Source organism: Delphinus delphis, chromosome 2 (assembly GCF_949987515.2).
Source record: "Delphinus delphis chromosome 2, mDelDel1.2, whole genome shotgun sequence".
NCBI classification, from domain to species: Eukaryota; Metazoa; Chordata; class Mammalia; order Artiodactyla; family Delphinidae; genus Delphinus; species Delphinus delphis.
In genome coordinates, this window is record NC_082684.1 from 12,895,665 (window position 1) to 12,908,741 (window position 13,077).

Sequence of the window (13,077 nt, forward strand, 5' to 3'; positions counted from 1 at the left end):
AGTGGATCCTTATCTTTTGCCTGGGTTGAGAGGGAAAGCATTCAGTCATTTAGCAATTACTATGATGTTAGCAGTAGATTTTTCATAGATGCTCTTGATTATGTTGAGAATATTCTCTTCTATTCCTAGTTTGCTCAGCTTTTTAAAATCATGAATGAGTGTTGGATTTTCAAATCTTTTTTTGGTATCTATTGAGATGATCATGTAGTTTTTGTCCCTTATTCTACAATATAATGTATTATGTGAATTGATTTTCAGATGTTAAACCAATGTTGCAATCCTGGGATAAATCTCACTTGTTTATGATATATAATTCTTTTTATAATTTGCTGGATTCAGTTTGCTAGTATTTTGTTGAGGATTTTTGTGTCTATATTCATGAAGAGTATTCATCCTTTTACTTTTAACTTATTTGTGTCTTTATATTTAAAGTATGTTTAAGTAGCATATACTTGGTTCATGCTTTTTTTTATCCAATCTAACAATCTCTAACTTTTAATTGGCATATGTAGAGCATTCACACTTAGTGTGGTTATTGATATGGTTAGGTTTAAATCAATCTTGCTTTTTTTCTGTTCATCCCATCTGTTCTTTGTTTACCCTTTCTTCTTTTTATGCTTTTATATCAATTGAGTATTTTAGGGGTATGATTCCATTTGATCTCCTTTGTTGGCTTATTAATTGCACCTCTGTTTTCTTACTTTAGTGGTTACTATAGAGTTTATAGTACATATTTTTAACTTCCCACAGTCTACCTTCAAATGGTGTTACATATACCACATCACATCTTCTACAAGGACCTTACAATAGAATATTCTTCCCTGCTGGCGTTTGTGCTGTTGATGTCATGCATTTTACTTTTACATGTGCTATAAACCCCACATCACCATGTTATTATTTTTGTCTAAGCATCAATAATCTTTTATAATAAATCTTACATATTTATCTGTGGTACTCTCAATTCTTTGTGTGTGGGTTTATATTTCATCTGGTATTATTCTTCTACCTGAAGGATGTCCTTGAACACTTCTTGTAGTATGGATCTGCTGGTGGTGCATTCATTCAATTTTTTATGTCCGAAAAACTTTTTGTCACTTCCTTTTTTGGAAGATTTTCTTTAGGTATCAAATTAGATGTTGATAGTTTTTTGTTTTTTCCTTTCAATACTTTAAAGATTTTTGCTCCACTGTTTCCTTACTTGTATTGTTCCTAATGATAACTATGTTCCTATGTATATAACATGTCTTTTTTTTTCCAGCTGCCTTAAAGATTTCCTCTTCATCACCAGTTTTGAGCCATGTTAATATGATGTGCCTTGGCATGGTTTTCTTCATACTTCTTGAGCTTAGTGTTTGTTGTTTCTTAGACCTGAGTTTTGTAGGTATCATATTTGGAAAATTTTAGTATTATTTTTTTCTGCCTCTCCCCATCTTCATGAATTTCAATTACATGTATATTAGGCTGCTTGAAATTGTCCCATGGGTCACAGATGCTCTTTTCATTTTGTTTTTATTCTTTTTTTCTCTCTGTATTTCATTTTGGGTCTCTTATTACTGTACTTTATTGTTTCTTTTGCAATATCTAATCTGCTATTAATCCCATCCAGTGTATTTTCCATCTCAGACATTATAGTTTTATCTTTAGAAGTTGGGTTTGCATCTCTTTTTGTATCTTCCATGTTTCTATTTAACTTTTTGAACATATAGAATCACTTATAACTATTTTGATGTCCTTAACTGTTCATTTCATTGCTGTGTTGGTTCCAGTAGATTGATTTTTCTCCTCATAATTTTTTTCCCTTTCTTTGAATGGTAATTTTTTATTGGCTGCTACCAGACAATGTAAATTTTACCTTGCATGCTATATATTTTTAGATTTCTGTAATTATTTTTTGCTTTGGGACATAGTCAAGTTTCTTAGAAATAGTTTGATCCTTTTGAGTCTTGATTTTAAGATTTGTTAGGTCAGACTAGTCTTTAGTTTAGGGCTATTTATTCCCCACCACTGAGGCAAGACTCTCTGAGTCCTCTCCTCAGTATCCTGTGTGAGGTTTTTCCAGTTTTGTTGGTGGGGACAGGCATTATTACTGACCTTGGTGAGTGTTGTTATGGTCTTTTAAACTTTTCTGGTGGTCTTCCCCCAGTCTTGTGTAGTTTTCTTGCATGCATTCTCTGATCAACACTCTGCTGAATACTTAAGTGGGACCCTCTACTGATGTCTGTGCTTCTCTCTGTGTACACATCTCTACTCTCCAGTAATCTGTACAAACTCTAGCTCCCTTATTCTTATTTATATAAACTTGTTTCCTTTTCTGCATCCCTCTCCCATCTTCTCCAATTCATTTTGGATGACTCAAGGCCGTCAGCTTTGAAAACTTTACCCCCAGAAGTAGTAATCATTTTTAACCAGTCCTCTCACATTCCCCTCATGATTAATGTTAAGTATTTGCAAGCTTACTGGGGTCAGAAATGTTGTTTGAGGAGTATGTTAGGAGTTTTTATATAAGCTAGTTATTATACTTTGTTTCCTTGTCTATCAACTACATATTTGCTGAGTTCCTGCTAAATTCCCAGCATCATACAAGGTTCTGAGTTTTAAGTAGAAAGTGAGTACAACATTGTTTCTGAAAAGTTTTTGTTCTAGTAGGGGAGATAGAACAGGTGTCATGAAATGTCATGAAAAATGTAAAACTTTTTTTTTTAATTCACTAGATGTTTAAAGATGAGAGAAATTAGTATGATCCGGGTGGTCAGGGAATGCATCCTTTAAACAGACTGAAAAGGGCGTTTGAAAAATTTAAAAAAACTCAGAAATCAGTTACAAGGTATAATGGAAGAAAAAGTACCATTTAGCCAAACAAATTTCATAAGCATACAATAAACAAGAAAAGTTCAAAATTTATGAGGAAAATTGTAAAAAAAAAACCTCCTAAAGATACAAACATAAACTTGACTTGAACAAATACTCTGAATAGGAAGACTCAACATCCTAAAGATATCAGGTTTTTCTAAAATAATTTATAAATGTAACATGATCCCAATAAAAATGTCATCAGATTTTTTTCCTTCTAGGTCTGGACAGATTATAAAGTTTATCTGTAGGAACAGATAAGCAAGCATAGCTAGAAGAACTTTGAAATTGAAGAACAGTAAGGATGGGAGGCTAGCCCTGCTAGATAATGAAACATATTATAAGCCATAATAACTTTTAAAATGTGGTATTGGTTCAGGAATACAGATCAACTGAATAGAAGATATAAAACCAAAACCCAGTGGCAGGACTTTCCTGGTGGTACAGTGATTAAGAATCCTCCTGCCAATGCAGGGTACAGGGGTTTGATCCCTGGTCCCAGAAGATCCCACATGCCACGGAGCAACTAAGCCTGTGCGCCACAACTACTGAGCCCATGCGCCACAACTACTGCAGCTCACGCGCCTAAAGCCTGTGCCCCACAACAAGAGAAGCCACTGCAATGAGAACTATGCGCACCACAACGAAGAGTAGCCCCCAATTGCCGCAACTAGAGAAAGCCCGAGCACAGCAACGAAGACCCAACACGGCGAAAAATAAAATAAATGAATGAATTGATTAAAAACCAAAAACCAAAACCCAATGGCATGTAGAAATTTAGTCTATAATAAAAGCAGCATCCTAAAATCAATGAAAAAAATAGGAATTTTTAATAAGTGGTGTTTGTGATACTGGGATAATCAATTAAGAAAAGCTAGGATTGGATTCACTTCTCATACTGTACCAGGATGTACAGTATTCACACACTTATATATGTATGTATATGTGTATATATGCATATTTGTATATACAATACACACTCCCCCTCCTTTTTTGCATAGCAGAAAACACCATCATCAGAGTAAATCAATTTCACTAGTAAACCAAAGTGAAAAGAGGACGACAAACTGGAATAATGTTTGCCACTTCCATTATGGACATTGCATTAATCTCTAAATTTATGAAAATCCTCTAAAACTGAGGAAGAAAAGGACCAATAACTTTATAGAGAGATGGGCAAGAGATAATGAACAGTGAGTTCATAGAGACAAATACATATTAGCCTTTATATGAAAAGGTGCCCAACCTGATTTATAATAAGAGGTGCAAATTAAAACAGCACAAGATATAATTCCTTTCCTATCATATTGGCAAAAGTCCAGCATTTTGACAAATATTCTCTTGGTGATAGATACAGGTACTGTCATACATTGCTACTGGGAATGCAGAATGGTACAACTTTAGAGAGAAATTTAGCAGTATTAAGCAAAATTACACATATATTTACCTTTTGACCCAGTAGTCCTTATCTCTAAGAATCTGTCTTACAGATATATACTGGGAAATATCTGAAAATATGTGTGTACAAAGTTACTGTGTCACTATTTCTAACAGCAAAAGACTGGAAACAGTCCAAATTTTGATCTTGATTTGCAGAAAACAGCTATAAAAAATATTTCACCATAGGGGAAATTTGAACATTGGGTAGTTGATTATCTTAAACTTTTTAGATGTGATGATGTTATTATGGTTATGTTAAAAGAGAGTACCTTTTAGAAATACTTGACATGTTACAACCCATTACAGTTACTGTTTATTTTGATGCTCAAATTGATCCATGTTTAGCCAGTAGAACCCCTTGGAGTTAAGTCTTGAGTCCTTCAGCCACATCTTTTAGAGATAATTACTTAAATATTTATGAGTGAGATTATATGATTGGAATATTTTTCAAGATAATCTGAAGGACAGGGTTAGTAGAGAGATAAAGATGAATTAAGATTTGCCTTGAGTTGATCATTGTTTAGGTGGTGGGTGTTTTGTTATACTATTCTATCTTCTTTTGTATGCATTTGAAATTTCCCATGAAAAATGTACAGGTAGTAGGCATAAATGAAAAGAGTGCATTTGGAACAAAGTCATTGAAGCCAAGGTAGGCAATTGGCTTCTTATACAATTTTATGTTCCTGGTAAATTTAAAACAGACTCTCTGTATTTCCACTATATCTTATTTGTGGTTTAGTTAGCTGGTGTGTGTGTGTGTGTGTGTGTGTGTGTGTGTGTGTGTGTGTGCGCGCGCGTGTGCGCGTGCGAAAGAGAGCCAGAGACAGAGAGAGACAGAGAGTTTTAGATTTTTCTGTTAGTGTAATTCTCAGTATTAAACTAACTCAAAAAATACGAAGTTGTTTGTTTATTGGCCCTCATTCATTATAGGGCCTTTGGATTACCAAAAGAATCAATTTGGAGGAAGTGAACATTTTCTCACACTTTCTATGAGTGTCATATTTTCTTGCAAATTTTATTTGGACATTGATTTAGATATATCAGTCGAAAGAGAAAATGGAGAGTGGAATTTTTTTCAGATTTAACATTTGTTCATTTAGTAATTTTTAAGCATGTCATTTTAATAGTTTATAAGGAGCCTAGGTTATATAAAATTGCATAAAGGAACAAAAATCTATTTTGCTCTAAACATTTTTGCTTTGGAGCCCTCATTATGTCTTAGAAAGACAGATTATGTGATTTATTTATTGATATCTAATGACATTAAGCATGATCATGTTAACTTGTTTTCTATTCTACCAACAGATTAATATTAAAATTGGAAATTTGTATCTTTTGCTGGATATTGGAGATTGAATGTAATGGCAACAGAATTTATAAAGAGTTGCTGTAGAGGATGTTTCTATGGTGGAACAGAAAAGCACAACTGTGAGTTTTGCTTTGTTTTGATTTCAACATTTATTTAATGTCTTCTTTATTTGTGACATTTTGTGATATAAATGTAAATGAGACATGTTTCCTAACTTCACGGGGGAGGCAGAAACATAAATGTAAGGCACACTAGCTCAGTATGAAAGTACCTTGGGGCATAGGGGAGAGAGAGATGAATTCAACTCAGGAGACACTCTAGGACATCACCACAAAGAAGATGATCCGTGGTATGGAAGTCTGAAGAGGATTTTAGCAAGCTGAGTGGGAAGCAGGGAGTAAGAGAATGTGAGGATTAGACATGAATATTACAGGTGGATGAAATAGTATGGGCAAAAGTAGGGAAGTATTTGGGGGATAACATACTCTGGCAAATGTTTTAATTTAAATACAGAGAATTTCCAATTTACGAACAATGCATTAAAAAGTGCCTTTCATGAATGAATGAACAACCAATAGAGAAGAGACCTGTAACTTTATCAAGACCCACATTTATCAAGGACTCCTGGAGATTTCGCTTTCTATTGCATGGTTTCCTCAGCTCTTCAAGGTTATGACTGGAACTTTATTTTTCTCTGGCTCTTTCTTATATTTCTTTGTCTAAAGCATAGCTTCTTAGTATGTTTTTGAGTATGAAGGCTTCTTTTTTGCAATAAAGCATTTCATACATTCCAACACAATAATAATTATACTTCCATTCAGTCTATAGACGGTACTAACTGTACATGAAGATTAGCTCTAGGTGTCCCTTACCTCCCCATCCTAAGTCACACAGCTTAGGAATCAAGTATCTCTCAAGATAATGGACAAAATAGGTCATAGAAGCTAGTACAGGGAGAGTCGATATTATTCTAGGGTCAAAGTACATTTTATTTTGTGGTTTGGTAAAGATTTTGGTAAAGACTTCGAGACCTTTAGCTTCTTTTCAAAGTAACTTTTGGTATTTAAGACTGAAATTAACCGCTAGTATTGACAACAAGAATTGTTTTGTTGACAGTATTTTTATTTAAATGACTAGATTATTATTTGAATGCACTGTGGAATTAACTACAGTATAAACTTGTTTTCCATCTATGAGCTCTTTTGTGGAAATGAGACTCTTTAAAAACTGCTTTTACCATTATGATAAGTTAATATACTTTGGCAGTAGTATATTAACTTCTCAAATAGTGGCTAGACAGAATTAATGTAGATTCCAGAGTGCTTGATAGGACCCATGAGTAGTTTATGTATCAGCAGTTTCCTTTAAAATGATTAAATAAGTACCAAAGCATGTTAGGTTTAGATTATTATATATAAATCTACATACATATTTGTGATTTTTTTCTCTTTTCTCTTCTCTTCTACGCAGTATCTGTGGAAAGAGACTTTAAAGCAGCAGTATCAAATAGTCAAAATACTGCTATCTGTATACCTCCATTGACGTCCGTTTCTGTAAAGCCTCAGGTTGGCTGTACTGAGGATTATTTACTTTCCAAATTACCATCTGATGGCAAAGAAGTACCGTTTGTGGTGCCCAGGTTTAAGTTATCTTATATTCAGCCCAGGATGCAAGGAACGCCTTCACATTTGGAAGAACTTGAAGGTAAACAGTAAAATGGCAGGATTTAAAAATCAACCTGCAGCATTTAAAAGCTGTTATTGCTGTTATTTTGCTCTTTTACATATGTAAAGATATAAAATATCTTTTATGTACAAATTTTACATTTCATTTTTTATATGTTCTGCTCTTTCTGTAGAGGAACTTACTGTACAGTGTTTTTGAAGTCCATTATGAAATCTGATCACAATCAACATTTGTGTGTAGATTTGACCTTTCTGATGGAGTAATATAATTGTAATATGTCAGTTATTCTTCACACATCTAGAAAGAAAAACAATAGAGGAATTATTCTGTTTTAGATCAGTAAATACAGGAAATAGTCTTATTATTTTCTAAAATTTAGTGTAAAGAGAAATAAGGAAGCAATGAAGTATTCTTTCTTCCTTCCCTTCTTTCTTTATTATTATACTTCTCAGTCTAGATACACTTCCCAGCCTAAACAGCCACTTGAATGAGGTAGATTCATTGGCTGAATTTTGGCTGATGTTTTAGAGGCCAATGAACTAAGGAAGATAAAAGGGAACAACATGTAACTCTTGTATTTTAGAAATATTTCATTTTAGTTCATTGAAACACTGTCATTCACAATGATTTATTCCCTGAAAAATTTCAAACATACAGAATAGTTGAAAGAACTTAATGGTGAATGCCTGTATATCCACCACATAGATTCTGTCATTGACATTTTACTATTATACTTTATCACATACCTATCTATCCATTTCTCTAACCATTATTAATCCTTTTGGGGGTAAGGGGAGAATGCATTTCACAGTAAATTGCAGACATCAGTACACTTCCCTCTAAATACTTAAGCATATATATCATTTACTGAAGTTCAATTGTCTACAGTTTTCTTCTTTTGACATAAACTTTAAACACAATGAACTGCCCAAATTTTAAGCGTGTATTTGTTGAGCTTTGACAAAGGGATATACCAATGTAATCCAAACTCCTATCAAGATCCACAGTATTTCTCTAAATATTTTTCCTGCCCCATCCTTTCTCTCTTCTCCTTCTGGGATACCAATTACACATATGTTGGACCTTTTGATATTGTCTTATGTGTCTGTGAGGCTTCTTTTTTTTCCACCTATTTTGCTCCTCTCTATTCTTCTTATTTTTTTTTTTGTATAAGACATTTAATTTATTGGTCTTTTTGGGGAATTTGATGCATCACCAGTGTATTACAACTGAGCCATTAATCTTGTAGCTTCATCAACATTAACTGGTTCATTTTCATGATACTGCTGAGGAGTCAGCTGTTTCTGCAGAGGTTCAAGGGAAAGGCCTTTTGAGAAGCTGCAAGTTCTTTTGTATATCTACAGAAGCTTTATTCACTCTGTTAACTTTTTCTTTTCTTTTTAAAGATTTATTTATTCATTTTATATTTTTTAATTTTTGCTACGTTGGGTCTTCATTGCAGTGCGTGGGCTTTCTCTAGTTGTGGCAAGTGGGGGCTACTCTTCACAGTGGTGCGCGGGCCTCTCACTGTGGTGGCTTCTTTTGTTGCGGAGCACGGGCTCTAGGTGCACGGGCTTCAATAGTTGTGGCACGTGGGCTCAGTAGTTGTGGCTTGCGGGCTCTAGAGCACAGGCTCAGTAGTTGTGGCGCACAGGCTTAGTTTCTTCGCGGCATGTGGGATCTTCCCAGACCAGGGCTCGAACCCATGTCCCCTGCATTGGCAGGTGGATTCTTAACCACGGCGCCACCAGGGAAGTCCTGTTAACTTTTTCATCACTCACAATGTTTATCTTCTTAAGATTAGTGGTAACTGGTTTTGCTTTAGTTTCAACCTTTTAAGCTTTTTTGGCTGGCTATGTGGAATACATTCCTGGACTTCTGCCCTCTTAGTTTGTTCTTGGCCATTGTCTGATACCCTCATGCAGCTGCTCAAGTTCCCGGTGACGCCATCTGCATGCCTCTCCTTTCTGTTCTTAAGGCTGGATAATAATGACCTATTTTCAAGTTCACTGTCTCTTTCTTCCATTATTTCCATTCAGCTGTTTAGTCCATCCAGTGAGTTTTTAATTTTAGATGTATTTTCAGTTGTAATATTTACATTTGGTTCTTCGTTTATAGTTTCTATTTCTTTTCTGTGATTTCTTCCCCCCCACCGCCCCCATTATTGTGAACCTATTTTCTTTTAGGTCTTTGAGTTTTAACATCTTTGTCTACTATTCTGACATCTGGGTCATCTAGGTTTGGATTCTGTGGATTGTCTTTTTCTGAGAATGAGTCACATTTTCCTGTTTCTTTGTGTGGAGTAATTTTGGATTGTGTTCTGGATGTTGGATGTTATGTGGTGGAGACTCTGGAACCTGTTACATTACTCCGATGGGTTTTTTTTTTCCTTCCTTCACTCCCTCCCTCCCTTCCCTACCTCTCTCCTTCCTTTCCTCCCTCCCTCCTTTCCTCCCTCCCTCCTCCTTTCCATCCCTTCCTCCCTCCCTCCCTAACTTCAGCAGGCAATTAACTTGATTGTACTGTGCTGCAGATTCTGTGTCTTTGGTGGCAGCTGCTATCTGAGCTTAGTTTTTTTATCCTTAGTTGGAGTCTGTCCCACACATGTGTGGTTCAGGGATCAGCCAGATATTTGAGCAGACTTTTAGTCATAGAACTTGAGGTTTTCTCCTTTCCAAGATTCCCACCTTACTTTCTAGCAGCTGTGGTTGCTCTGAACTCTGCGCTCTGTTCTTCAGGCCAGAAAGACTGGGTTTTCTACCGGAATTTTATCCACACTGCACAGTGCCAATTTTGTCCTGCCCACAGGCTAAAAGTCGTTAAAAACAGGTGGCCATTCCCCTTTGTCCCAGAGTCAAGTGCTGTTCAGAATCCTCACTACTTTTGTTCACTCTCTAGTACCTTCAGGGTATTTTGTTTGTTTGGTTTGGTTTTGGTTTAGAGTTTATTGTAGTTATCTACAGGAGAGTTGGGTCTGGTAGCAGTGATAATTTTTTTTTTAAGCAAGGAAGGATGAACCCTAAGCCTGGCCTACCACCCTGTTTTGCACATATCAGCAGTGTCTCTCCAAAACAGTTTTTAAAAGTTCTGGCTCACAGGATACCCTGATCGATTGATCTTTCTCTTTCTCTCGCACTTGTTAACAACATTGTGGTTAAACCATATAAATGGTCTTGTAATCTGTTTTATTCTTATCATATATTGTGAAGCTTTTTAATGGCCCCATAGTACTAAATCACATGGATGTACCATAATTTAGTTAATAAATTCTCTATTTTTAGACATGTAGGGTATTTTATGTATTTTCATTATCAGAAGATAAGTAAGAAATACCTACCTGGCAATATGTTATAGTTTTTCTTTTGTCTTTTTTTTTTTTTTCATTGTATCACTAGAAAACAGATTACTTTTTGAGTTGAATGAGTGAGAAATTGGTTTACACTTAAATTATAGGCTCAATAAAGATCTGGTAAAGCCATCTGATTTTTAGCATATTGGAGAGAAAATTATTTTATTTAATTAGAGTCAGGAAAGTATTCTTGGTGCCTAATTATGGAAATCAAACATGTGTATCTTGTATGTTTACATGAATGTGTGAGTGATGGGCTGATATGGAGATTTTGAGAAGGTAGAGCAGACCACTATCAATAATGACTAAAATTATGTTTCAGATATTTTAAATTTGTTAAGTTGCATTGCTTACTTGCTGATGGATCTGATTATAGCTGCAGCTTACTGCTTTGATAACAGATTGTATTATTAACATTTTACTCTGTTTGCTTCATCCCATATCTATCTACCTATCCATTAAGAGAATGCATTTTGAATAAATATTGAAAATTTTAATTGGGCTTTTGAGAGGTATAAGCAGTTGTGCTACTTTACGTTTAGTTTTATAGCACTGTGATTCTGTAAATTGAGAGAAATGCCTCTTGAACTTTAAAACTGATATCTTTTTAAGGGGAAAATTGGAATTCTTTACTGACTGACTTATAAAGGAAAAATGGAGTAAGAATATTCATTTTTAGGGCTAGCCTATAAAGATAGAGAGTCATCTTTGGTGCTACTGCTCTTGACAGTGCTACTCTTATTACCATAAACAGACTTTTGTAGCAGTGTTTATGTGCTGAACAATTTAAGAGTTAGCTTATAAGGTGTACAGGCTCCTTATAAGGCTCTCTGGCATGATACCTCCCTCTTGGCATCCCTCTGCCTTTGTACAGGGCTTGGATTGTACACATAGTTATTTGAACCAGAGTGTGAGGATAAGATCTCACTTCATAACCACATATTTTCTTTTTCTTTTCTGAACTCAGTGTGAAGCCACCTGTTTTATTGTTTAGCTTTTTCAGAAAATATTAATTTCTACTGTGGTTTCTATTTTAAATGGGATGAAAAGATTTAAAAGATGGTGATGATTTAAACATTTGAAAAACTTTATGTCTATTATTTCTAATGTGAGTCTTAACTTTGAAAGGAATTTGATCTATTGTTTTACCCTTTAAAAATTGTGAGATATAATACACGTAGAAAAAAGGAACAAAACAGAAATTTACAGCCCAGTGATTTGCTACAAAGCAAAGTGCGTGTATGGTCACCACTCAAATAGTGTTACTAGTAAAACAAAAGCTTCCATCTTCCCCCTTTTCAGTCACTCTAGAGTAATCAGAATCCCAGTTGTAATAATCATCACTTTCTTGCTATTTTTACTTTTGACCACCTAAGCACATACCCCTAAATGTTGTGGTTTAGTTTTTTTCTGTTTTCTGACCTTTATATAAATGAAATTATATATTCAATATATATTCTTTTGTTATGTGTTTTTTATATAAATGAAATTACATATACAATATATACTCTTTTGTTATGGGTTCTTTATATAAATGAAATTACATGTTCAGTATATATTCTTTTGTTATGAGTTCTTTCATTCAACATTATGAATGAGTGGTATCTCATTGGAGTTTTAACTTGCATTTCCCTCATGACTAATGAGATTGATCACTAGGTCATGTTTATTGGCTATTTGGATAGCCTCTCTTCTGAAGTACCTGCTCAGTCTTAAGCCAGTTTATATTTGGGCTTGCCTGTCTTTTTCTTACTGGTTTATGGGAGTTCCTCATATATTATGGATATGAGCCCTTTGTCAGTTATATATGTTACACATATCTTTTCCCACTCTGTGGTTACCTTTTCACTCTTTTTAAATAGTCTTTTGACCAATGGGAATTTTCAATTGTAATGTAGTTAGGCTTATTAAAATTGTTTTTATGGTTAATACTATGTTCCATTTAAGAAGTGCTTCCCTGGTCTAAGGCCGTGAGAACTTTCTTATAAATTTAATTAAATATAGAAGTTTTATTGGTTTGCCTTTAACATTTAATTTAGATCTACAGTCCACATGGAATTTATATTTTGTGAATATGTTTTATTGGATTGAAGTGTTCTTTTTTTCTACATCAATATCCAATTTTCTTATCACCTTTTATTATTATTTTTTTTTGGCCGCGCTGTGTGGCTTGTGGGAACTTCCCCCACCAGGAATTGAACCCGTGCCATGGCAGTGAAAGCCCATAATCCTAACCACTAGGCCCCCAGGGAACTCATCACCTTTTAATGAAAAGACCATTCTTTACCACTGTTATGCAGTGCCACATTGATTATAAATCAAGTGTCCATAAAAGGGGTTTCTCTTTCTGAGCCTTCTACTCTGTTCCATTGATCTTATTATTGTTCAAATATTCTATTCTTAATACTGAGTAGAGCAAATCTTTCAATCTTGTTTTTCTTCT

At 34.7% G+C, this 13,077-nt stretch overlaps 1 protein-coding gene and 1 pseudogene across 3 annotated transcripts in view; one reads left to right on the top strand and one right to left on the bottom strand.

Moving 5' to 3' along the window:
• TC2N (tandem C2 domains, nuclear) overlaps positions 1–13,077 on the top strand; it is a 46,479-nt gene that overhangs the window by 9,743 nt on the left and 23,659 nt on the right. For 2 of the 3 annotated variants that reach the window (XM_060004034.1, XM_060004036.1), the window contains exons 2-3: positions 5,596–5,718; positions 7,070–7,303. In XM_060004034.1, the coding sequence (XP_059860017.1) occupies positions 5,652–5,718; positions 7,070–7,303 (301 nt within the window). In that variant the 5' untranslated portion in view covers positions 5,596–5,651. Of the gene's footprint in view, positions 1–5,595; positions 5,719–6,118; positions 6,269–7,069; positions 7,304–13,077 lie in introns of those variants that run through there. The other variant, XM_060004035.1, reaches the window with a different exon arrangement.
• On the bottom strand, positions 8,509–9,190 carry LOC132419445 (ribosomal biogenesis factor-like; annotated as a pseudogene).